General features: G+C 46.6%; 1 protein-coding gene across 14 annotated transcripts in view; it reads left to right on the top strand.

Moving 5' to 3' along the window:
- The window catches only part of dlg1b (discs large MAGUK scaffold protein 1b), a 99,158-nt gene that overhangs the window by 60,486 nt on the left and 11,501 nt on the right, over positions 1–27,171 (top strand). For 4 of the 14 annotated variants that reach the window (XM_004573503.6, XM_004573502.5, XM_076876659.1 and 1 more), the window contains 6 exons: positions 21,239–21,292; positions 22,008–22,058; positions 23,070–23,194; positions 23,877–24,046; positions 24,516–24,652; positions 25,630–25,774. In XM_004573503.6, the coding sequence (XP_004573560.1) occupies positions 21,239–21,292; positions 22,008–22,058; positions 23,070–23,194; positions 23,877–24,046; positions 24,516–24,652; positions 25,630–25,774 (682 nt within the window). Of the gene's footprint in view, positions 1–3,530; positions 3,678–20,492; positions 20,603–21,238; positions 21,293–22,007; positions 22,059–23,069; positions 23,195–23,876; positions 24,047–24,515; positions 24,653–25,629; positions 25,775–27,171 lie in introns of all 14 variants that reach the window. The other 10 variants (XM_004573488.5, XM_004573489.5, XM_004573492.6 and 7 more) reach the window with 4 other exon arrangements.

Here is a 27,171-nt window from a genome sequence, read left to right as displayed (position 1 = left end):
GATGCTTTTTTCTGACGAGCTGTTAAAGTAAGACTGAAAATCTCTTTAACGCTTTCAAAACGTTTGAAATTATCTTTAAGTTTGTAAAAATAAAATGGATACAGAAAATAACCTTCAGTTTAAGCCGTTCTTGACAAAGAAGGTGATGAATTATAAATAGTCATTAAAATGACTTTTTCTTCCCACGTTTGATGAATAAATCGTTTAATAAAAGATCAGTTTAAATAAAAACCAAAGGCTGCTTCGGTGAGATGTCGCTGTATTTCCAGCTGATTGTCACATAAATGTGTTTCCTCATCAGTGTGCAGCGGCGCCAGAGAACAAACGGAAAGGCCTCCTGCCTGAAATCTGCCTCCGTGTTTCGTGCTCAGAGCTGATTAATCCGATCTCCGATTAGCTGAGATGTGATATTTCACGGAGGTTTGACCCGTTTCACGCTGCACTGCTCGTGGTAACGGAGAACATGGGATCAGATCAAAGCTGGGTGGCTGTGATTCGCAGATGGAGCTCTGCTGCCATCGTGTGGAGATCAGATCATCTGCAGCACGAGGCCAAAGCGCCCTCACAGAGGGTGTTGATGCCGCACCAGGTGGATCTAACCCGACTTTCTTTGAGGCTTCAGTCTCTTATTTAAACCTTATTTAACAGAAATCTCAAAAATGTCTCTAATTTCTTTTTAATGTCTCGTGCTTTAAATATGAGACCTGTATGAAATCTGTAGGTGACTGCCTCCCAGTGTTTGTGAAGGGTATTACATCATAAATCACATGAACGAGGGAAATGAACGAGTCATGTTTTATAATCTCTCTTAATATAGAAAGATTTGTGTTCATTCTAAAGACTTTCGAGATCTGTCAGATTTTTGATGCTTTGTTCTTTGAAACAGAATAAAAAGCTCGTTAATTTTAAAGATAAGGCACGTCCACATAGTTCAGACAGCGGCTGACATAATTATGTCAAAGTAACGCTTAACATCGGCGTCCACAGCGTCAAAACTGGGAATCTGCTCGTGCTGAAAACACGGCTCACGCCAACACAGGTTCACGTGAACATCTGGAACTCCTGGAATAAAAATGCACCACAGTAAATGTGGAGAGCTGAGAGGAGCACTGTGTTTGGTGTAAAGATTTGAGATGATGTGAGAAGAAACTCCACTAAACTTTGTTTCTATGCAGGAAACAATTACCGTTAAAAAGAAAAGGAAAGAAAAAACAGCCGAACACGAAACAGTCGAGCTGCAAACGGTTCAAACGCTCCGTCGATCGAAGGGAAGGACGCGCATTCTCACATCTGACCAGCCAAACTCGCTGAAACAGTCGGACCAGCGTCAGATAAGCCTCAGAGAGCAGAAGGCATGAATAAAAAACTCTGTTCACGTGACTGAGTGAGTCCATCGTGGTCCAAGGGTTGGAGAAAGATCCGCTCAGTGCAGACGATAAAGTTTTAGTTGATCTAAAGAGAGAAACTGATCTCGATGAGGCTTTTTTGGGCCAGATGTTAAACACTGGATGAGGAGAATGAAGTCAAAGCTGTTTTGGTTTGTGTGTGAGCTAACGTCGGCCTCTGGGCTGCAGTTCTGTGGTGTAGTTGGAGGTTTATTGTGATGTGTTGTAGCCTTCACCTGTTCACTGTGTGTGTCCCCCTGTTGTATGTGGTTTTCCACACGTGTGTTGCAGCAGCGTTCACGCCTGATTCGGACTTGTGTGTTCGGTCCTGACAGTGTGACGGACTCGTCTCTGAGAGGGTTCAGCCTGCCGTCCAGTAAAAGCCTCAAAGTAACAGAAATGAACCAAAAAGTGCTGCAGAATCAATCAAGTCATAAATGTTTGACCCATTTTTGTTTCTACTGAATAAATCGACATGAATAAAAAAGACAAACCTCAGCAGGCTCATTGATCACTGATCTTCTCCTGACCTGTGGTCACGCCGTTAACCATCAAAGCTCCTCCTCCTCTTTGTCCTCCTCATCAGTTTATCGCTCGCTCACCTGTGAACGCTCAGGTTTCTGTGATTCCTCTCCCTCAGATTTCTTCTTAAAGCAGATCTGACCTCATTTGTAATGATGTTCAGACTCTGATGATATTCTGTTATTCTTCTCGTCAGGTCTCATCTACAGATTCAAACCATCGAGGCGCTCTGTGTGCGTAAACATCGGTATGCGAGATGATGTCCAGTTCTGAGTTTAACTCTGGCGAGATGTTCAAATCGTCCCTTTTAACAATAATTTTTCTTTGTTTGGTGGAAATTAACCAAAAATTCAATAAATGGAATCAGTTATCAGCCTAGAGTTGTATATTTGCTGCAGCTCATCGAGAGTTTGTCATGAATATTAAGATAAAAATAATACGGCTTATTCTCTGTATTAGCAGCCAGGCTTTAAGTGCCTAAAGTCCCTCAGTCTCTCAGCTGGGCCCAACTGTCTAAAAGCACTAAATTGTCTTTAGGCAGTGACTTCTGATTGGTCGGGGTTAGCCAAAGATAGTAGCGTGCATGAAAACATCCCGTTTTACAGCATTAACCTTTCAGGCTGGTGAAAAATCGAAACAGCAAAGCATTGCAATATTTTGTGTACAGTCTGAATACTACAAACGAGAGGGCAACCTCTCTGCAAACAGTGGCAGTCTGACTCTGACTGCACTCGTTGTCAAAGGTTTGCAAATGAGTGCATCTACTTTACAAACGCAGACAGCCGGTTGGTATCAGTCTGAGTCTGTCAGGCAGCTGCAGGCATCCTGCTTAGATTCATGTAGAACAGACAAACTCGTGTAACAACTACATGTGAACCTCTGTGTGGACAGACGGCAACAGAGATGTGATTTTCTATGATTTCTCACAGTAAATTGTTGCTTAAGGTTAAACTGACTGTGCTACGTTCATTGTGTCCATGTCTGTCAGTCTCATTTTGCAGTGAGAACCATTATGCTGTTAGATGAAGTTATTGTAGTGGAGTCTGCCTTACAGTCTAAAGGACCTGCAGGTGACTGTTGCTGTGATTTGGCGCCGTATAAATAAATAAAACTGAATTGACAAAGTTTAACTTCAGTTTAAAATAGTGATAAATCACAGTATGTTTTTGCACAATAGTACAAATTGTTCAGAAAATGTTAAATTGCAGTAACATCACATGATGGGGTGAATCTGCCCTCTGACAGGAAGTGGACTCAGAGGAAGTTGATGTAAATTACAGAGTGTCGGTTTGAATCTGTAGATGAACGAAGGTAAAAGGTCCTGCTGACCGAAAGTCTTGGATCAGGTCTCGCATGTGTGCGGCCCCCGGGGGTGGAGGTGTCTGCGACTATCGTTAAAGCAGAAAGGTGGTGGAGACGAGTGCACTAGCCAATCAGAGGGAACCATGTTTGTCTGTCCAGTGTTTGCTGTGTTCTTTTGGTCGTTCAGTGTAGAAACATGTCACCTTCATCCGTACGGAGACGCCTCCCTGAGCGCTCCTCCGTGTCTGTCTGTCTGTGACGCTCCTCCTGCCGTGTCTGAGCGAGCCGCCGTGTCTCCTCCTCTGCTCCTCTGTCCTTTAGGTAGCGTCTCTGGAGTGCATCTTTGACGGCTCAACTTTAGGACAGCATCACCCGGAGCTCCCCTCCCCTACGTCCTCCACTCTCTACCCCCACGGAGAGGAAAGCCCCCTCCCCTCCTGCTCCTCCAACCCTTACCCCCCGATCCAGGTAAACCCCCACCCCTCACCTTCCCATCCCGCCGGGTTGTTTTCTTGGTACTGCTGTATTATTTCACATCGCCATCATGTTTCACACCTATCTGAAGCACGACGTGCTCTGATTACAAATGATTTGCTCTGTGGTAAAAACTCACATGTTTAAACTGTAATAAATTAGCATTTTTAGGGGCGTGGCCTCTTTGGCTGACAGGTGGATGGTGACACAGGCGGCTGTAGCTGCTAGCTCTGTGCGTATTTGTGCTGTGGGAGTGTTTTGGAGCGTGTTTAGTGACATTAGCTGACAGTAATATGGCTGCTGTGAGGTTAGTGTACCGACAGGCCGTCCAAGAAGTCTGAGCGCGAGCGCTGGGGAACTGTTAGGATTGTATTTGGAGGTTACTGAGCGTCAGTGAGCCGGTGTCTGTGTGATGCACCCGTACAGCTTGCTAACATGCTAATTCTGGTGTTTAACCCTGCCATAGAACCAAGTCTGCCAGAGCTTACTTTATATTTTTACATGCTGTGGAGCCATTTGTGGGAGCATTTCAAGTTGCTATACATCAATACAACTGTTATAGCCCAAATTTTAGTAATATGTCTGCATTAAGTCCACAGTAACTACATAAATTGCAAAAAAGTGCAATACGCATATTTTACACATATTTCTACTTAGAGAAATTTAAGAAGCTTATCCCTCAAAACTTTAAATACAGAAAAGTTGCAAAAAATAGTTTACAGCAACAGCAAATTTATTTTGAGTGTCTTTATCGTTCTATTTTTTAGATACACCAATTTTTATATACTGCAGAAAAAACAAAATTAAATATTATAATGCAAATTTGCAAAGAAAACAGCAGGTGCATCAAAATAAACTATTTAAAGCAGTGCATTTTCTGTTCTAAGCATCCCAGCAACTATTCAGAAAAGCATGAAGTCCAGCATGACTTTTAAAAACACCAGTATAGGCTTATAAGGCCCATAAGTAAATAAAAAAATTTTTAAAAAACTACATTTCGGTTTCGGCCAGGAAATGGCGGACATGCGATAGTTCGCGCTGACGTCTATTCCAACCTAGGAAGTGTTACAAACAGCTGATCGGCAAAGCGTGTTTCTGGAATATTATGTTTTTGTTACTGCAAGTGGTTTTTATGTAATTTTTGCAAAGCTTTATGTGGAAGGAAACCGTGACCGAGGACAAGCTGATGGCATCAGATGTAAGTACAACTCCTCCGGTTTCATATGCAAAAAAAAAAAATTATTGAGCTAGCTACGTGGTTCTGGTTCTACAGGGATTTAAAAATAGTTACCAAAACGTAGCGTGCTGCTCCGACCGGCTTTAAAGGGTGATGGTGTAATAGCTGACTGTCTCAGTGACTCAGTGCAGATGAAGTCCTGCATGTTTTGAGTCACACAAGTGATCTCAGGCCGTTTTCTCACCTGTGGGTCGTTTGCTCTGCTCTGATCCGGTCAATGAGTTTGTAAACCTGTAGCTTTGACTGCGGTTCGGTTTGTTTTCAATCACACCTGCACAAACGACCCGCACCAAGCTCTAACCCGAGGTCGATTTAAAAGGACTAAACATCGTCTTCAGCGTGGAGACGTTTCTGTTTTCAGTGTGTGCATTAACAGGTATTCATTCTACAAGCTCACACCTGTGAATCTGTAAGTCTTCATGTCGCACATGCAAAGAGCCACACACATCTCGACTCCTCACTGGTTGCTGTGGTACGTTTGGTGGTGAAGCTGGAGCTGAGAGTGAAATGTGCAGAGTGCAGGAAACGTGAGCAACGGTAGACCAAACCGCAAACTTGGCTGTGTGCACAACTTATCTGTAGTGAAGTTTGAGGGTCTTGCAAACTGCAGGAGTTTCCTGTGTTGGCAGGCGTGCCGATGAGTCAGCAGCAGGTCTCTGTTCGATTCCCGCTGACCCGCAGCTTTACTGAATGTCACTGATTTGTTTTTCACATGTTTTACCTGCAACTGTCCAAAGATAAAGAACAGAGGTGGGGGGGTTCTGGCCCTGATCCGTGCAGCTGTTTGTGCCTCAGACTCTTCAGCACCTCCAACACTCTTTGGAGGAATCTCTTCATCCAGCTCTTCATTGTTTCTTAAACGTTTGATCTGCAGCGGCCGCCCTGCCTGACGTCAGCAGGTGGATGCTATCTCCACCGCCTCCACGGCGATAACGCAGCAAATGGACTGTCACATCCCACAAAGACGGCGAGGGCCGCGAGGACGTACTGTACGCCCCTGTGTTTATTGTCCCTTTCATTTTTTTTTTCATCTCGTTTTCTCCACCTCTCACTCGACTTGCTGTCCTCAGCAGCGCCATGGCAACACAGGAGATGAATGTCGACAAAGAAAATCCAGACGGCAGGAAAATGGAGAAGGAGGAGGAGGAGGGGTGAACCTGCACGGAAGGACAAGGAACGATTTAGTGAGGCTTTCAGTAACACTGTGAGGGGGTGATGATAAAATGGAGAGCTGCCCTCCTCTTCGTCCCCAACAGAAAGATTTACAGCTGCTCTCAAGTATATTTAGCAGCAGAGCTCATGAAACGAGGGCTCCTTCATCGTCTCCGCTGCACGTCGGTCCGGGGAGGACGGGCCAGCTCTATTTAAAGCTTTATGAAGTTTCAGGGAAACCGTTCAATGTCGGTGCGGACGTCTTCATGAGCGGGAAACTCGTGGATGGCGGGGAAAACGTGTTCATTTAAGCATTTATGATAGGCTCGTACACTGTAAGAAGAAACACGAGTGGCCGATCTCACAGCAGACAGAAACTTACATGAGTTTAAAGTTTATGTGCCAGGTTTTCTTCTTCATCACATCAGTGAGATAATTTATTAATTTATTTAAAAAAATGCATTTCTAACATGTTTTACTGAGGTTTTCTCTCCTGAAACTAAGGTTTCTGCTGCAAACAGGCTTCAATGTTTCCCTTAAACACTATGTTCTGCATCTGGACCAAACGTGCTCCTCCTTTTGCCCCGTTTGTACCGATTCAGTTTTCAGGAACTTTGGTTCATTAGTTTTCGTGTAATCGAGAAACGGTGAAAGTGTGCAACAAACTGAGTAACAAAGAAAAATCCAAACCTCGGTACAACTCAGAGTCTTGACCTCAGAACTTCTACTCAACATATTTACTCTTAAATTCATCTTAAGATCAAATAAATGTGAAGCTTTTGACTCATCGCTCTCTTCTCTTTGTATAAAATGAAGTTTGGTCTTTGGGGTTCATCCACAGCCTGGTTTAAAGGACACGGTGGCCTCAGGTCATCAGGATCAGCTGCTACGTAAAGCGGGGTGTCATCATCGTACAGGTGTGTTTCCTCTGGCTTATGGATCAGGTAACTGTTTGAAAGGCGTGTCCTGGGCAGAGCCTGGTGGGACACCATGTCAGAGGTTTAGTGTCTGTAAGAGAAGCTTTTAATCACTGTTTTCATCAGTGACCTCAGGCCCAACACGGCGCTTACAGCAGAAAACCTTTAAAGGACTAAAATTGAGACAAACATGATTCACCAGAAAGTCTTGTTTTATTAAGAATATGACCACAACTTTAGACTCTTGATATCAATCTAGTAAAAATTATACAAATTAAAGCTGTTTGACAGTTTTAAATGCAGTATATGCACCATACTTTAATAAGAAAACATTTATTTCGTTTGGACAAAAGGAAGCAGGTGGATAAAACCAGACTGACATTTTGGCCCAGCCTTCAGACTAGCACCACTTACATACGGATATATTTTTTTAGCAGGCAGTAAAGAACGAAGAGCTGACGTAGAGTGATGTGACTCTGATGCTGACGGTGCATGTTAATGAAACGGACACTTTGCTTCATCATGTGACAGACTTGGACTCATCTGTACTTCCTGTTCTCAGGTTTATGACCTTAAAAGGAAAATGTACAAAATCACGTAATGAAGTGAAAATTGCAGAATAATAACAGCCATTTAAAAACAAATGATGAGTGCAGGTTACAGCTGCGTGTTATAAATCATAGTTTTTAATCTATAACATTTAAATGACTAAAGAAAAATGTTGTATTCTAGATTTATCAAAATTATATCAATGCTGCGCTAGGGCTGGGCGATATGACCCAAAATTCATATCTCGATATTTTTTAGCTGGATGGCGATATAAGATATATATCTCGATATATTTTTTTTAAAGCCATAAAGTAAGAACAAAAAGAGAGTTCTTAGTCAAAGCTGTGTCCCAGATGTCACACAGGCACTTTTATTAACATAGAGCAGATGTACATAAAATTTACTCAAAAATAAATTATGAGCATTTATTAAATAATAATGCTCCATAAATAAAAGAAAACAATGTTGTTTTTGTGCATAACAAAAAGCTCACAAATGTGCAGTCAAAATGAAAACTAAAAGACGATCACTATAACAAGGACAGATTTCACAGCTGCTCTGTTCCCAACTTGTACTGCGTGACTGACAACCTGGAGTTTGTAATCCGCTTCGCAACCACGTCTCTTGGTGCCATTTATGGTCCTTATACACAGTAAGGTAATATTACGTTGAAGCACAGTACGTATCACTCCGCGAGGCTCAGCCGTAATGCTCCGACAATCCATCAAGCGGTGCAGCTCCGTAGCTTACCAAAGTCGTACTAAAACATTTTGTGACAGATTGCTGAGCGCCGTGTACCACATAAAATCGGTGCGCGGCCACCAAGCACAACCAGAATTCATACATAAGGCGCGCTGTCAACTTTTGAGAAAATGAAAGGATTTTAGTCCGTGCAGCACCTCTGGGCTGCATGGCGTTAGCGTGGTTAGCTCGTTAGCGTGGTTAGCTAGCTAACACGTTGACGCCGTCCAGCCCCACGCACAGGGCGATGCGCAGTAACTCGTTAACGGATTTGCCGTGTCCATCTTGTCGCTTCCTGCAGGTGAAGCGATGGGGGAGGAGGGGGAGTTGTGTTCAGTGAAGGAGAGGCGAGGCCGAGTAACGTTGCGTAAAGACGAAAGTGGACGAAAGAGAGGCAAACTTGCGGCTCCACAAGTATAATTATAACATAACATAGACTATATCGATATAAAGGATATTGTCACATCTTATATCTCGTATAAAAATATATCGATATTTTTTAAAAACTCGATATATCGCCCAGCTCTATGCTGCGCTACAGAAATAAAAAGTGGTCTCCTTGAGACGTGCAGACGTCCATTGATCTCTGATGTTCCTGTGGGCCGGATTTGGACCCTGGGTGGCCTGTTTCTGGCCCCAGCACCACATGTTTGCCACCATTGCTCTAAATGAACTCACTGTGCTGTCGTGACCGCCACTCCTGTGATCTCCACACCGGGAAAACTCGGAGTCTTCCCTGCTGACTCATTTTCGGAGTCTGAAGTAGGACAAAGGTCAGCTGGACCAACCCCGCTGAGAGGGAGGAGGAGGAGGAGGAAGACTGTGTGAGGTTTCCAGACTGCAGAGAGAAGAGATCAGAGGACCAACTTCCTCCCTGCCTGCGCTCTCTTTAAACGCACGCACACACGCACGCGCGCGCGCACGCACACACACACACACACACACGCACACGCTCTCTCTCTCGCTCGTCCTCTCGTCAGCCCTGCAGTCTGCTGTTGCTGTCTGCTCCACACAGACGGAGGCTCGCCGACCGGCTGCCGAGCGATGCTCTCTCACCCCGTCGCCACGTTAATTCCCCCCCAGAGGCTCCGCGCTTTCTCCCCCCGTCACCCCCGCGCCATGACGAGCGTTTATCCCCGCTGACAGGAAGAGGACGACCGCGGTTCGGCTCATCTCCCGGTCACCTCCGTCGGCTCCTCTGCAGCCTCCCTGTTTGTGTCTGAGAGGAAGAAGACGAGGAGGTGGGGTGGGGGGGGGGGACCCAAGGTGGAGTGAAGCCCCCTCCCATCGTCTGTTCTCCAGCCAGCACCACCTCTGCCACCCCGCAGCCTGCAGCAGGAGCGAGGAGGCGCAGAGGAGGCGACACACCACCTTCAGCGCAGCAGCAGTGGCGGCATCAACATGCTCAACTCTGTGTGGTACGCCAAAAAGATGGGCCGCCGCATCATGGGCACCCTGAGGAGAACCAAGCGGCTCCACCGGCGCCTACTGGTAGGTCGCCCCCCCCTCCTCCAGCTCCTCCACCTCCCACCTATGAGGAAAATAAATCCTCCCAAAGGTTAGGAGGTAGGGGGAGGTGCTGCAGCGTGCAGCGTGACTCATTTCCTAGCACGTGTGTTCATACGGTCATGCACTCCCCCGTGTGTGTGTGTGGTGAACGTATTGATCGGGCCGTCTGCTGCGTGACGCTGCTGGCTGATGTGTAAAAGTTGCAACAGGAGATCTGCTGCTGCTGCGTCATGTGTCGGCTCGCGCACAAACGCTCACATCTGGTCCAGAAACGCCCTCGATCCGCATCCAGCAGATTTACGTCGTGATAAAGAACATGCGGCAGCGCGTGTGTGTGTCACTGAGGTGATTTGTTGATAAGGCTGCAGCGGCCGTGAGCGGGTTTTTACATTAACGTGTCGTCTCAATGTGTGAATGTTCCAGAGCTGTGCTTTGAATCTGACGGCGAGGACGAGGTGGCGCTCGGAGTCTCGGGGGTCCGTGTTGGTGTCGTACCTGTGCAGGTTTCCCTGACCCGCTCTCTGCCTCTGTGTGGCTACGCTGAACAGGTTTACCTGCATAAACAGCAGCATCATATTCTGGGCAGATGTGAGGAACCCCTGCAGTAGCACATGCCTTCCCTGGCGTTGCCTAGCAACCTCTAGGCTCCTGACACACAGCGCTACCCAACCACCTCCCCCCGTTTACTGACACACACACACTCATACGTTAACATACATGCTCGTCTGCAGCTGTATTTTTATCACAGTGAGGTTGTAACGGGTGGCGTCATGGTTACAGCGGGCTATGACGCGACGCCTGGACGACGTGGAAGGCGTTTTCGGTGGCAACGAACCAGCTGAGGATCGTTTAGCAGCTAAAGAGGCGATAATTCCCCTCAGGTGCTTTCACGCCTCCCGAGTCGGATCATATGTTGATGTTCAGTTTATTCGTGCTGCCTCCGGGTGGAGGATCAGACTCTGTTACAAACGGGAACACGCTGGACTTCCCAGGGACGCACTGATCCAACTTTTCCATCTCTGATGCCGTTCCTACGACACCTGACAACGTAGCATCGTTAATATTACTCTGTAATCCTCACTGTGAGAAAGAGACTGGAAGTCATCCTTTTATTTTCCAGTAAAACGCTGAGCAGTGGGTGAAATGTTTGCCACTGTGGGCTCTGTCCACAGGCCGATTCACCTGTGACCCAAATATCTCATCAGTGTCTGCTTCATCGTTCCTGCTGTTCTCATCGTCACATCAGGAGGTCCTGGCAGGATTCAACTCTTAAACATGTTAACATGAGTCTGAAGTCAGACTCGTGGTCATTGTGGGTTAGCATTGTTCTTCGACTACACACAGAAAGGAATGATGTGAAATGCACAGGTGTGGTCCTTCAGGGGGCGAGCAGCACATCATCGGTGCGTAGTCCGAATGCTGATTGGCTGAAATGTTGTCATGAGGTTGGTGACATAAAGTTGTGGAAATGGTAGACTGAGATAAACCACTTACAGATGGACGTCTGAGTTTAGTTATAATTAGGTAAATGAAGTCAGCGGACAACATTTTCATGGAAAATAATACGAGTGGTGATAATCCAGCTGTTGACACGAACGTCACAGCCCAACAATCACGCCGACGAGCGAGCTCACAGCTGGAATCAAACCTCGGGTAGTTTTGTAGTTTCAGAGCTGATTGTGACGACTCCTGGATCAGAGGCCACGCAGGAGGTGAGATGAGGACTGGAGCTGATGATGGGAAAGTTTGATTGTTTATAGTTTGTGAGTCATGGTGAGATTGCAGCTGTCAGACGATCATTAGCTGCTTTTCTTCAGAGAGAGATATGACACCCAGCAGGCAAACAGAGCTAAAAGCACCATTAATGACTGTTGTACATCAGCACAGTGTGAGGAAAGAGTAATAATGTGACGTGATGACTGAAGTGCTGTGTTTGGTGCGGGGCTGTTGAAATGCACAGTTTAATTTACCCCGAGCAGCAGACGTTACTTTGTTTGGCAGGCGAACCTGATGCAGGTCTGTGTTCATGTCAAAGTTACTCTAATTACATCCAGACATCACCGAAGTCCAAATCTTTCATCTTTCATTCTGACAGTTGAACTGTTAAATGGAAGATTTTACTGTCAGATCCAAAGTGACTCTCCTGGGTGGGTTGGTAGTTCTACTCCTCTGTTCCCTCGTGGGTTGTTTAGTGTTCGGGCAGAGCAGTCCAGACGTGACTCGGAGCTCTGATTCATGGCTGTAATCTGTTTCCTGTCCCGTCAGGTGTGACTCATGTCAACACAATTCTTTCATCTGTAATAAAACGATCAGCGTTGCTGCTTTAGCAGGTGTAACAATTAAGTTTAACATCCATGAAAACAGAATTTATTCAATTTAACGGAGTTAGAAGTTAACAGGAAGTACGCTCGCTAGTTTCCACCTAAACATGTTGTGCTACGTGATTGCTAGCGACACAGCTATGTTAGCATAACTTTAGCACAGTGAAGCTGGAGGATGAACGCCAACTTTTTTCCACTCATTAAAAGTTAACGTGAGGGATTCTGGTGGTTTGGGACAAATGAAATCGCATAGCAGGATGCTGTACACCGGGCAAACTTCAGTCAGGGGAACAACTGAGATAATCCATCCACAATACGAGGTTAGTTATTAATATACTGCAACAACATGGGAACAGAGCAGCTGCGAGAGAATTCAGCATTAATGAATCAATGTTACGGAAGTGGAGGAAGCGCGGTTTTTCGCTTTCCCCTTATTTTAAAAGTGCTTCATCTCTTTGCTGTGACTGTCAATCGCCATAATTTGCAGATGATAATGGTTTTAGCCGCTGCGATGCTTTCGATCAAAACAGGCGCAATTTGATGACATCGTCAACATGCGCTATCGCGATAGAGCGGTATAGTCAAAATCTCTATCGTTGGCCAAATTTATATGGTTTCTATCGTTTCCATCGCCCACCCCTAGTTGAAGGTAAACCCTAACAACATGGGGTCAGCTACTTCAGTGATAACGCTGCAATCACCCATAAAACAGGGTTCTTCTCAGTCGTTGCCAAATATTTGCTAACGGGGGATTGTGGTGGTGTTGGGATTCTGATTCTCAAACTGAACCAACCTGAACAGAATTGAAATGATTTCGTTCTGAAGTAATTTTCTGGAATTTCAGTAAGCACGATTGACCCACCTGTAGTTAAGTCCGTGAATCTGTTTTAACTCACTGAACACAAATCTGTGGATTTTTTCTCTCTTAGTTTTTATAAAGAAAAGCAAACAGCAGAAATCGTGACAGAAATATCTCACATCCTCTGGCTGCTGCTGTTATGGAGTAACACAAACAGGCCGGAAACTATCGCTATATGCAGATGATGTCGTTTTGTAAAAGCACAAAATCAAATGGATCATTCCTAAAGCTGGTCGTAAAAGGCCTCCACGGTTCTGCTGATAACCTGCTGTGTTCCTGCAGTTTCCTGTGAAATGAGGTAGAGCTGGGCGATAGAACGATATGTGTTGCGAAATAACTTTTTCTCGATAGAAAAATTTAACTATTGCGATAGGCCTCATCTCTCTTGTCCTCTTAAAAAAAAAACAAAAAAAACCAGCCAATCCAAATTAAGTAACGCAGAGCCGAACCAATCACAGCCGCAGCGTCACGTCACGTGACTTATTACATACAGCACAAGTCCCAAGCCGGTGTTCTGACAAACCATCCTACTTTGGCAAAACATGCTACCGTAAGTAGTTTATGCACATTTCTGCTGTCACAGAGCAATTCCAGCATCAATTTAAGTAGGTATGACGGTTTGCCACCCAACTTTGCCCATCAGAGTATGCTTGTTGCTCATATGCATACAGCCAGAATGGTTTTCCACTTCATTTTACCCGTTAAAGTATGCTTGTAGGTAACATTCACAAAGGTAGGTTGGTTTGGCAGTTAATTTTACCGGTCAGAGTATTTTTCTAGCTAATATTCACAAAGGTAGGACAATTTGCCACTGAATTTCGTGTTGTGCGCAGAAACAACGCGTAGGATGGTTTGCCAGGTAGGATGGATTCCCAGAACACTGGCGCCGCACGTATTTGTTTGGCAAGCAGCCAGCCGCCGTGCCGCCCGGGTAATGGAGGAAATGAGCGTGCCGACTAGAGAAAAATCAACTGAGAGCGTGACCGAAGGTTACCGAAGATAAAACAGATGATGGTTCCAACGCCAGAGAGATTGTCGAGTGGAAGAGCCACAGAAGTTCCGTAGTGTGAAGGTATTTCTGCTATTTCAAGTCAAACAGAGCAGCTGCACTGTAAATGTGCCGAACGCAAGTCTGGAAATACAATAAAGCGGTGCAGCTCAGTCTCTGACTGGAAGCGCTAATTCGTCATTTGGCTTTTGTCAGACTAAAGTAACTGTTAAAACTGTTTGAAAAGCTCAGCTATACAACAAGGACAGATTGAGAATTTCCTTTTAGTTCTCAGTTTATTTGATATTGACAAAAGTTAGTCAGTTTTGTCTGTTCTTCTGTAAAACAAACTAAGATTTATTTTTAGAATTAATATTTTGTTTCTAAGTGGAATTGACAATTTAGTCTGTTTCGTTTGTTCTATTTTGAAACTTAAACGCTTTAGCGGCTGCCTTTGTGTAGTTTGCAATATTTGCCTTTATTTATCTGAAAAAGTCTCATGTTCCTTAAGTACATCTACCCTGTTGAACTTATTATGGGAAATAAATATTTAAATAAAAACAAGCTGCTGATTATTTCACATTTTACTTGTGAGCAACGGCACATTTAAATCTTACAAATATAGTTATTTGGCTGATATCGTGATAGATATCGTTATCGCCTGAAATGAAAAAAACATATCGTGATATAATAATAATAATAATGGATTGGATTTATATAGCGCTTTTCAAGGTAACCAAAGCGCTTTACAATACCACTATTCATTCACTCCCACATTCACACACTGGTGGAGGCAAACTACGGTTTTAGCCACAGCTGCCCTGGGGCAGACTGACAGAAGCGAGGCTGCCATATCGCGCCATCGGCCCCTCTGGCCACCACCAGTAGGCAAGTAGGGTAAAGTGTCTTGCCCAAGGACACAACGACCAGGACAGAGAGCCCAGGGATCGAACCGGCGACCTTCCGGTTACAGATGCGATTCCCAACCCCCTGAGCCACGGTCGCCCAATATGAAAAAATCTTATATCGCCCAGCTCTAAAATGGGGCCACTTTCGGTTTCTGTGATGTGGATAAAGATGTTTGCACTGTTCACACCTTCAGCCAGACTTTTATTTTGGAGGCCGGGTGTTGTGTTCTCACACCTGAGATTAATATTTTCTTTAGTGTTGGAGAACGGACGGCGAGAGAAGCTTTAGTCTGTATAAACCACTTTCCCTGCAGCAGACTTCAGAGCTCCTGCTGCATAAATTTGCACATTAACGAGGAAGGAGGAAGACTACTTAGGTTAATCCTCCACAGCTCCTTTACATGACTAAAACCACCCATGTTGTGTAGAACAAGCAGTGCCATTGAAAAGCTGTTGGTATTTGTGAATCGCTGGTTTGTTTACAGTGCAGCCGTGTGCTGACGTGAGTGGCCTGTAGGTGGAGCTGCAGACACACAGCAGCAGTTTAATCCTAATCTCCAGCAGATCCTTGGTGCTTCTCCTCGGCCCTCACCGTGGAGTCGTGATGTGGCTGTAAACGCTGGGTGATGAAGGAGCAGAGAGATGAGCCCTGATGTGTTTGTTTACTGTGACACACTCGGTGCGTCGACTTTCTGCTGTTTGTGAATCATGTGGCTCAGCCTCCATGACGGCGTCGTATGAGCAGATTTACACCAGTAGAAAGTCGAGGTGTCTCTCCATCGGGAGGCGTTCGGGGACTGTGGGGAGAACACACTGTTGGCTCTGGCCGCTCGGCTTTTTTACATCCATTTACGAAATCAAACCTCCGTCCAATGAACCCCACGCCGCCTCCTGTGCGATGGTTATTCTGTCGTATAATTAATTTGTCTGTTCACAACGAGCCTGAATGCTCTGAGTCCATATAATGAACCATCTGCCACAACAGGAAGTGCGTTCATAGCTTTGAGTTTTGGTACAGACTTGATTATTTTCAGTGAAACGCAGTTTTTGGATGTTGGTGTGGAAATGTCAGAGTATATGATGTGCAGGTATAAGTGTGAGATTTCAGTGTTAAACGTCTCTATCTGCTGCAGCTCGTTCTCCTCATGCACACTCAGGAAATCCCAGGAAACAAAATCTGCATTTATGATTTCTGAGCCAAGATCTTTTGTTTATGTAGCTTTGGGACAGTTTGGCATTTTTAAAAGTGTTTCCAACATAATCTGTGGGCAGTTTCAACAATATTTTGCTAAATGTGAATAATTTATCACCTCACTTGGAGGAAAACACAGTGTCAGAGCGACGTTCCTGCAGAGCTGCACCTGTAACCAGGCCGTGGAGGTCTGATGGAGTATATATCCACCAGGAGCGTCCACGCTGCTGTCACGGTGCAGATTTTATTTAAGTGAAAAGAGAGAAGGCCTGCATGTTTTTCACCTCCAGCTTCAGGTGGAGCTCTGTGGAGACGCAGCAGCCTGTGAGGATCGTCGGGTTTTTCTCTACAGCAGAGGCTTAAAGCGGCTTCCTGCCCGCCTGCCGCTAACCGGGAGTCCTCGTCGCACTCCCCCCTCGCTGCTGACACGCACGCCGCTGTGTCTGAATCCGGGGGCAGCATCGATTATTCATGCAGCGAGTGGAGCTGCCCGTCACCCCCCCTCGCGCTGACATGTGCCTCGCTCGCTGGAGCCGATTAATTGGCAGGAGAACGAGAGAAGACGAGAGGGAGGGTGTCACAGAGAAAGAGCAGCCAGCAGGGAGGGGTGAGCCGGGAGAGAAGAGAGGGAGTGTTACTGCGCTGTGGTGCTGGAGGTGGAGTAACACGGCAGAGTTTGGAAGTATCGCCGTCTCGTCGTAGGCGTTGGACATTCTGGACTCGAAGGAAGCATCTTTCATTTACTCTTTATCCTCCTCCCCCAGCTCCTCCTCCTCCGTTTGGGAAGATGACCACTCATTACCTGCAGCAGGACTTCCTGTCTAAAGCTGTGAACGGCGAGAAGAAGCTGCCGCGGGTCAACGCCAGCTTACAAGAGTCCATCGCCCACCTGCACCCTCTGCAGAGGCAGCACGCCATCGAGCTCCACCGACAGCAGCAGCAACAGTCGTTCAATCACCCGCAGGTCCAGGCGTCGCTGTCGACCTTCACCGCCTGCACCGTGCCGGCGTCCTGTCGAGCTCGCAGTCGGTTCCTCAACCTGCGGGACAGCGTGAAGAAAAGCCCGACCAAGAGTACGGCCAAAGTCCTCAAGAGCGCCAGGAAGGAGATCTCCTGGGTGCCCTTCGCTTACAGCAAGGTAGCGACATCATGTGACCTGTTCAGAGATTTTTACTTTTTCCACTGCGGGAACTAAAACTTTGTCGATTGAGCGCCGTACGTTTAAAGAAGTAAAAGATCGCTTTGTTAGAAAGGAGAGTGGGAGCTAAAGGCTGTTCCACAGAAACGAGCAGCCGACGGTGGGCGGGTGAATGGATGGAGGTTGTTCCCCTTTAACCACTGATTGATTTCTAAAGGACACACAGATTGTAGCACAGAGTCAGATCAACAAGTGCTGATGTTTGTAGAGTTTCAGTAAAATCAGCTGAGACTAAAAACTACAGTCAGGTTTCAGGAGACTCAGTGTCGGAGTCTTTATATGAAACAGACTAAAACCTGCTGCTGCTCAAAACTCCTGTTTGCTGTGGTGAGTTTAAGGTCACATTGGAGAACTGGCTGTTTTGGTGATGGTGGTTGTGGTGACATGCAGAGCAGTTTGTACAGTGTTGTAGCAGGAGTGTGTGTGAATGAGACCTGCGGTCGGTCAGATCGAGTTACTACACGGAGAATCGATGGACTCTGTCCACGTGTGACAGCCACATCACCCTGCCATCACATTTAAATCCATACTTAAACACTCTCCAGCTGCTCGTCTTGTTTACGACCGAATACATGAGCAATGGTGTGAGCCACGTGTTTTGGTTGGGGATTCATCTGCTGCACATTTCAAGCTCCCATCTTTAAGTGGTGGTCTGTGGTCACACCGTCGCTACGTTATGGCTTCATCACCGATTCGGTCCAAAGCGTCTGTGGCTCCTCCCACCAGCGGACATTCAGATCCATGTTATGGATGCAGTGAGCTAAGAAAAAACTGCAGCTACACTTTTAACGAGGGGCTCGAGTGGGGGGCTTGAGTGGGGGGGGGTTGTTTGATCTGTGTGGCTTCGCTGGTACACTGAAGACTAAAGTGACACACGTGCCTCATTTACTGAAAGCAGGACATAGATTCTCTGTAATAAACCAGCAGGGGGAGACTCCTCTGACCTCTGACCTTGGTTAAGACTCCGCTGATGAGTTCATGGTTTCAGGCTCCAGTTTTGTGTCCTGTTGAATAAAACGCGGTGCTCGTGTTGGAGATGAAGGACCATTAAAGTTAAAAGGACTAAAACGGGACATTCAGGGCGGGGCTACCATGTCATTGACTGAAGGTCAAGATGGTGAAAATGGTCAGTTTGAGGCCGTCCATCTTTTATATACAGACTGCGATGATAAGTTTGGGGTCGTGTGGAAAAGATGTCATCAGGTAAAATCATCAACTGTAAAAGTCTCTGAGAGAAAAATTAAAAATACTAATTGTGTAATTTTATAAACTCCAGGTGGGCTCAGCTGTGTTAATGATATTTATATGAAGGACTGATGTTATGTCAGTGGTGTAAGTTCATCGGGGTCAAACATCAGCTTGGAAACCTGATCGGTCAATAAATCGATTGACGTATTGGGCGTCTGATTGGTTTTGGTTGTTGTTATGGATTTGATGGTGTATCGTCGATCGCTCTCTGATAGATGAAATCATAACCTCTGCCCTCTCTGTGTCGCTGCATTTGTTAAACCAGTTTTGTGTCTTTTGGGAGTAATTAAGCCTCGTTGTCAGCAGCTTTCTGGCGAGCGGAGCCGCAGAAGTAGGGCTGGTGGATCAATGCGGTCGATGTGCGGGGCTAATTTTAGCGGCTGTTGGTTTTCCACGGGCTCCGGGTTCTGCTGCTGCAGCACAACAATTAAGCCTCTTGGAAACGCAGCGGCGCTTCCTGCCAGCAGCTTCACGAGGTCCTGCTGTTGCATAACAGAGGTCACAGCGGTGAGGGCCGCCGCTCGCTCCTCTGTGATGTTTCATGTGCACGCAGGGGTGTTAAATTACACGTAGACGTGAAACAAAATCTTTGACTGAAACAGGAAACAGAAAAAAGATCTAAAAAATCCTTTTTTAATTCATTTAATTCACGTGCATCACACACATTTATGGGTTGTGTCTGAACAGTTTACAAAGGTTTTATTTTGTGTATTTTCATTCTTAGTAGATGAATAAACAGCAGCATGGCTGCAGTAGAAAGACGATCCACTCTTTTAAAGGCTGTTTGTTTCTCGAGCTGAAACAAACGAGTGGAGCTGCTGCCGGTGTGGCGTTCATGGGCAGATTGTGCGGAGGCTGCTGCTGTCGGGGAGCGCTGGTGCTAGTTAAAGTTAGCTTGTTCTGCAGTGTTCAGGTCAAAAACACATCCGTCAGATGCTGTAGTTCCCCAGCAGCACGTAGCATTGCAACGAGACGTCTGACGTCTAATACGCAGCATGTGATTGGCCAGCTGCTGGCTCGTTCAGACCAGTGATGATGTTTCCACTAAAACCAGTTACCAAGTTCACCTTTGAATCAAACGCCGAGTGGGCCCATCATGAAATGAAGAGGCTGCTGTGGAGTGAAAAACACGGCCTGAAGGCGACGCTGGTTACGCTCGACAGCATTGTGAGAACAATAGAACCACAATAGAAACGCGTTCAGCAAAAAGTGTCGCCAGACTGAGTCGGAGCTGAAACTCGACAGCAGCGAGGACGATGCTATCGTAGTTTTAATGTGGAGCAAAGAGGCGTGTCTTAATTTGGCAGCTGTGCCGTGTTCAGGTACATTTATTTAACGTTGTTTGCAGATATTTACTTGTAAACCTGCCAGCTGATCGTGTTATTGGAGCTGAATGAAATCGGTCCTCGAGCTCTTCGTTTGATTTTTGGGAGTTGAAGGTGAAACGATCAGTGACGTCATGGTGAACATGTGGGTGTGCGGTTTGAGCGCTTCTTTAGCGTCAGTAGAAACTCGGACGTGAGGTCGCAGATACAGCTGTGACCTTTGACCTTTGAGGGTCTGTGCCAATGTCATCACTGGCTGTCGGGGTTAAAGCTCCCAGATTGAAATATCCGCTGCTTTTCAGTAATGACATAAAGGACATCGGCCCCCTGCTGAAGCTGTACCGAGGGACTGAGGATTTACCACACACACACACACACACACACACACACACACACACACACACGAGAGATGGCTTTAATCCTCAGAACAGCAGATGGGCGAGTTTGACACATCAGGATCGTCAGGTGTCACTCACACAGTGACCTCCTGTGATTGGCCGACCTCTCTGACACTTGGCGGTCCTTCTCTGTCAAACTCCTCCCATCTGGCACCTCGGCTCGACCTAAACGAACGCCCCCTATCAGTCAGCATGCACATACACATATACATCCTCTCCTCCTCCTTCACCGGCTGTTCATCTGTGTCTAACCTTTGACCCCTCACCATGCTATTGTTCAGCAGGCCGAGGCCGCCCCGCCTTCCTCACCCATAATCCCCGTGATCCCAATCTTGCCAATCCCAGCCGAGACCACCGCCATCCCTCCAACGTCACAGGTCTCCTTTTTTTGTTCCTTTTTGACTTTCCTCCTCTCCTTCTTCTCTGCTCGATCCCTCCATCCCTCCCTCCTTCCATCCTCACTTCCCTCCTCGCTCATTTGGCTCTGCGGCTTTCTGTCGAGTTCGGTTTTCAGTGTCGGCCGTCCAGCTGTGGCGCTGATGAAGTGAGCAGATTAGAGATAGAAACAGCGGGAGGAATGCCACGCTCCCCCCGTTTGACTTTTCAGAGCCCATCTGGCTCCTCCCGGGCGAGCGAGCGAGAGTCAGAGTAGACGAGGAAGACGAGGTGAAGGAGCAGCTTCTCCCCTCCTGCACGACTGGATTTGATTGATTTTCTTGATTTGTTTCTTCATTTAAGGCTTCATGCTTCAGAACTGCATCTTCTGCAGCGTGAAGCGCCACCATGTACGTACCGCTCGTGCTCGCTAATCTGTGCTCAAATCCTCGGGCTTCCCGTTTTAGCATCATGAGGAGAGTTAGTCTTTTAGCAGCTGCGCGGCGGCCGACCCGGGCGCAGCGTGGGGTGTGATCGGAGGGGTGGAGGTTCAGGGGGGTTTCTTTATTGTGAGGGTGTTTGTAGGGTGGAGATGTTTTCCCTCTGTGATGTTCTGACGTGTCTCCTCGTCTCTGCAGGCCAATCCCCCGCCTGTGGTGGTCAACGCAGACAGCCTGGACACACCTCCATACGTGAGTGCTGCTCATTTCTGAATGGATGCATGAGTGATGGATAGATTGGAAGATGATGACAGATGCATGAAGGCACGATACCTGTGTTGATGATTTTATGGATAAAGATGGAGTCATGGGTGGATAGGTGGGTGGGTAGATCCACAGACAATGGCTAGGATGCAGGACTCTGTGGATCTGCAGATGTTTGGTAACTCCATCTTCACCGTCGGTCCAGCTGGAGCCTCACCTGCCTAGCACTGGACCCGTCTTTATTAAATTGATGTTTGCCTCCCGTGGACTCCGGCCGCTGTCAGCACGGCGTCGCTTCAGTTTCACCTGACGGGGAGAAATATTTGAAGAAGCATCTGCTTCGCTCTCCTCTCCCCACATCAGTTCAGAGTTCAGTGCTGCAGCACGTTTCTGTTAATTGGACGGTTTAAAGGAAATGTGTTAGATCAGAGTCGGTGAGTGGAGCCTGCAGGAGCTGTGGGCAGACGGCTGCATCGCACGAACCTTGAACTTCAGGCTTAAGAGGAGGAAATAAAAACTCTTCAGTTCTCCGAGGTTAGACGTGAGCCTGAGGAGCAGGAGGAGGCTCAGTTGAACCCTGGACTCAGTGAAGTGTTTCTAATGAAGTACAGTAGAGTCTGTGTTCTACTAACGTGTTTGCTTCCTATAAACTGCTGCTGGGAGGAGCCGACAGGTGAGCTGATACCTGTGTGTGTGTTTGCAGGTGAACGGGACGGAGGCTGATTATGAGTACGAGGAGATCACGCTGGAGCGGGTAAGCTGCCTTTACTGTTTACTTCCCTGTGAGTGACGGCCGTGCTGCTCGCCGCGAGAGCCGCCGTAACTCCGTCGCGTCTTTACGAGCCACATAAACGAGCCGCGGTCTATGACTCGCAGGACGGGCGACCCGCCGTCTGATGCTCTGTTTGACTTTGAGGCGCTGCTTTCATGGACCTCCGCTGCCTGCACCAAACCTCCCGACTGTCTGAGATTTCGGGGGAAACGAGGACGTAACGAATGAACCAGATTCTGTTAAACAAAGCAAAAGTTTCTGATCCTCTCACACAAACAGTTTCTCTTTAATCAGCTCTGTTTTAATCCTCCTCGCTGCCTCTGGTATTATCCTCCACATTGTTACCGTCTTCCTCCTTTTGTTCTTGTCCTAATTTTGCTCCTTTAAGTGCAAATTATTAGCACAGCTTTAAAAAAGTCTCACAGGGTCTGCCTGTCGTTCTGTCTGCGGTCTAACCGGCCTCGTGTTGTTTTTATCATCACAACCAAAATGTTTCCACACATGACACAAACTGAATCTGATGCCCGTCCACAGCAGTGGACACGCCGGACGCCCACCGCGGCAGGAACCAGCCATTCTACACAATAACTGCACATTTATAAAAGTTCAGTGCAGAACGGCATGCTGGGTAATTACAGCAGTGTATTTGAACCAGTGAAGGTAAAAACAAAATGTTTAACAGCGCCTCGGAGCCGGTGCACGCTCTCGGGTTCTGGATGTTTGCTGACGTTATCTGATTGGTGCAAACTCGTGCCGGGGGATTCGCGTAGCGGTACCTGCAGACGTGTTCATGCTTCGTTGTTCCAGCTGTCACTTCTGCTCCTCTTGGCTGCGGTTCGAGGTTTTCCAACACGGCGTCAAACTTCAGTCGTCACTGCTCAGCAGCATCGTCGCTCACCTGGAAGGCTTTTATTGTGAAACGCTGGCAGGAAGTGTGAATCCTGAGCATGCTCGGATCGTTATCATTACTACTGTGATCACTGTGGTTTCCAGGGAAACTCGGGGCTGGGCTTCAGCATCGCAGGCGGCACCGACAACCCTCACATCGGTGAAGACCCCAGCATCTTCATCACCAAGGTGATCCCTGGAGGAGCGGCGGCGCAGGATGGACGGCTCAGGTGAGGCAGCAGGAAACTGTTGGTTGGTGAAGGAGGTGTGACTGATGTCTGAGCGGCTCCTTCTATTTTTGATCCCTCTGTCACCTCATTAGAGGAGGGCTCAGATTTTCTTTTAAACTGAAAACCAGCATCTCCTACAACACCCAGAATGCTTTGCAGCAGTTCCTTCCAGGCTGCTGCTTTAGAGCGTAGCTGCTGTGGAGGACAGGCTGTTAAGCTGATCAGGGAGCAGTTAGTGGGACAGAGGGAACAACGTGTGACTCACACAGGTTTCTAACACTAACCTTTCTAAGATCACAAACTTTATGAGCTTTCACTTTTTACCGGCTCAGCTTGAAGCTGGCCTGACGGATTCAGCCTCGTATAAAAACATGTAGAGAGAGAAGGACCTCTGTCCCTCGGTCTGCGTGGTGGTGTCCTCACAGCCGGACCCCCGCTGTGCCCTGCAGCCTTTCATGGCTCATTCATAATGCAGAAAGTCTGTCACACCTGATCCAGGTGATGATGATGAGGACGAAGAGTACGGTCTCAGGTTTCCTTTAAACTGTTTGTAAGTTTGGATCCGTAGTTTGACTCTACTTCCTGCTTTAGCTCCAATAAATGAAAGAAAAGCTGTGACATCATCAGTTTCTATTGAAGCAGGTGACCTGACTGACAGCGCGGTGTTCACGCTCTGTTTCAGGGTCAATGACGTCATCCTGAGAGTCAACGAGGTGGATGTTCGGGACGTGACCCACAGCCGAGCCGTGGAGGCGCTGAAGGAGGCGGGATCTCTGGTCCGACTCTACGTCCGCAGGAGGAAACCCGTCTCGGAGAAAGTGATGGAGATCAAGCTGGTGAAAGGACCCAAAGGTAGCGTGAAGGCTTAAACTGTGCCTGCGCTCAGATCCGGCGCCCTGTCTGAGCGCAGGCTCATTATTAAACCTGTGAGTGTTCCTAATGTTTTGGCTCACGGCTGCAGCTCTAGGCAGATGGCGTGGATGTGTGCCGGCCGTGTTGCTGGATTGTCTCCGCTTGCTGAGGAGCTTTAGTGAAATCCCCGCGGGCCTCATGATTATTCAGACGAGGAGCCCGGCTCAAGAACAAAGCCTCGGTTTCCACGGAAACATCCTGAAATATGCTTCTGTGCATTTATGTGTCCTGATTCGTTCCCGTGTTAAACCAGCAGCGGCGCGTTTCGTGGGGTGGTTGTTATTTAAAGTTTGTCCCTGTGAAGGACGCTCAGGCGTCGGAGCTAGACTCCAGAGTTTGAGGGTTTTTACCCAGAATGCTTTTCCCGTCTGATCACCCTGCACCCTCCTTCTGGTTCTTTGTGTTGCAGGTCTCGGCTTCAGTATAGCGGGCGGCGTGGGGAACCAGCACATCCCCGGCGACAACAGCATCTACGTCACCAAGATCATCGAAGGCGGAGCGGCTCATAAAGACGGGCGGCTGCAGATTGGAGACAAACTGCTGGCTGTAAGGATCAAACACGAGAAATCACATCAGACGAATTATTTATTTACACCACGGCTACAAACTAAAAGAGTAAACACGAGAAAGTCAAACAGAGTTACAAACATTCAGTGCAATAAAATAATTAAGAAAAGCTCTGATGAGATTATTTATGAGACCTAATAAAGACTCAAATTTGAAACCAGTAAAATTTGAAATAATAATTAAGACAAGCTTAAACTTATGACATGAAGTAACTGCAGGAAAGAAATAATAGAAGTAAAGACGACTAAAAGTAGAAAAATATAAATAAAAAACAAAAATAGACCCGTAAAAAAAAATCAATAGACACACAAGACAGAATACTGTATTTGAAAAAAGAAGCACAATTAGAAATTAATTAAAATAACAATAAAAACAGAAAATGGGCAGATTAAAGGAAAGAGCTGGAAGTTAACATAAAATAAATAAAATATTTAAAAAAAAATTTTATTAAAACCTTTTAAATAATCAATAAACCAAAAAGAACTGTTAATGTTAATTAAAACCAATAAAGCCTGATTTAAATAATAAAAATAAAACAAACAAATTACATTATTTTAAAAAAGGAAAAAAATGAGACTAATAAAAGTTAAATATAATAAAAGCAGGTTAAAGGTCAGCGAGTTAATAAAATAAATTAAAATAAAGTAAAATATTTCTGATAAACAACCAACACGTGTATAGAAACAGGTTTCAGTGCTAACGAACAAATAAAGTTTTAGATCTGCAGTAAAAACAGGAAGTTGCTGAGTAGACGGTGAAGAACGAGCACCATGAATATTTCTGAGGTTTTAACAATAAGATAAAGTTTCACCCTTATAACATTTTATAATTATAAACGTATAAAATGTTTCATTAAGGGAAGACGCGCACCTCACCACAAACTACCAAACAGCAGACCTTCAGAATAAAAGCACAGGCGTGTCTGACCGCTCCTCTCTTGGTGTGTCCGCGTTCAGGTGAACAGCTCCTGCCTGGAGGAGGTGAGCCACGAACACGCCGTCACTGCCTTGAAAAACACTCCCGACGTGGTCTACTTGAAAGTGGCTAAACCCAACAGTGTCTTCATGAACGACAGCTTCGCTCCGCCCGACCTCACCAACTGTGAGTGCAAACACACACACCTGTGACCTCACCACTAAAGTTTGCTTCTGTGTTTGCAGCTGAAGAGAGAAACGTTTTGATGCTGCGGTCGCGTTTCAGTTTGTTCTGGGTTCAGGCTTCCAGAAACAGTTGGAAAACCCATAGTTGAAAACTTCCCTGGACTTTTTATCCTGAATTGTTTTCCGTTTTAAGATCTTCCAGATAAATGAGGTCTCACATAAATCAGCTGACCTGGTTTTGAGTTAAAGGTTTCCCTGTGTGATTGTCGGTTTTCTGGAGTCCCGGCTGAAGGCTTGTTGGTTTGTCTTGAACACTGCGGTGGATTTTTGCTCTGACGTCGAGCAGATTAGAAGGTCCTGGCTCATGTGGTCAGGATGACATCCGACCCTGAGCCGGTGTGGACCGCCGCAGTCTCTGATGATCAAGTGGGGCGGGGATTCGTCAAACGACACGCCTCAAAGTGCAGACGAGGCCGGTTCCTTTAAAACATTTCTCTCTGAACCGGCAGCTTTAGCAGGGATGAAGACGGCCCAGCTCTGAACCTTGTTTTTACATCTCTCACTTCGCTGCAAATTACAGGAAGCGCTCTGAAACTGTAATACTGCTGGACAAACCTGCATCCCGGAGACTCGAAGCTGGCACCGAGCTGTTGAGGAGATGCCAAAGAAGGAAACACCCCTCAGAGATGCTGCGCGTCAGGCTCCTCGGCTATAGAGACCGAGGAGCTCCAAGCAGCTGTGGAGGATCCGGAGCCGAGGAGAGACTGATGGGAACGCACAGGAAGACACGGAGGCTGCAGGAAGTGTTGCACGTTATAATCTGAGTAATCATCATGAGTTGACATCCTTAAATCTAACACAGACTCTGAGCCGAGCAGGCTGGTGCTGGTTTGAAGCCAAACGAGGAACGAGTACAAAATATCCGATCCCGAGTCGCGGAAGAACGATGTTTGGCAGCTCGGCTCTCACAAACGCCACCAGGTGCCTCAACTCATCCATGTGAAACACAGACTCCCTAAAACCGAGTGCTTCCTACAGCCTTGTGCTGACAGCTATGATTATATCTGAAGTTTGGGCCACAGTCGATCAGCTGTTCAGCTTCTGAGTTTGTGTCTAAACCGAGTCGTGGACCAACGACGCCCTTCGTCTCCTGCAGTGGCAGGAAAACCATCGCTCTGTTAATTATGCAGGGGGGGAGTGTCCTGTTCGTAGAGAGAACAGTTTCCGATCAGACGAACATCAAACTTTCAAATGTTTTTAAAAATGGAGACGAATGGAAACTATTTTCAGGTTTCATCCTCTCGGTGCTGCTGTCACAGATCATAATAAACTGACTGCGTGTTCGTCGTCTCTGTCATCGCTCTGATGTTGCGGTTACAGCTGATCCTCAGCAGAAAT

This window comes from Maylandia zebra, linkage group LG18 (genome assembly GCF_041146795.1).
Source record: "Maylandia zebra isolate NMK-2024a linkage group LG18, Mzebra_GT3a, whole genome shotgun sequence".
NCBI classification, from domain to species: domain Eukaryota; kingdom Metazoa; phylum Chordata; class Actinopteri; order Cichliformes; family Cichlidae; genus Maylandia; species Maylandia zebra.
The sequence above is the reverse complement of the archived record's forward strand: the minus strand, read 5'-3'. Positions and strand labels throughout refer to the sequence as shown.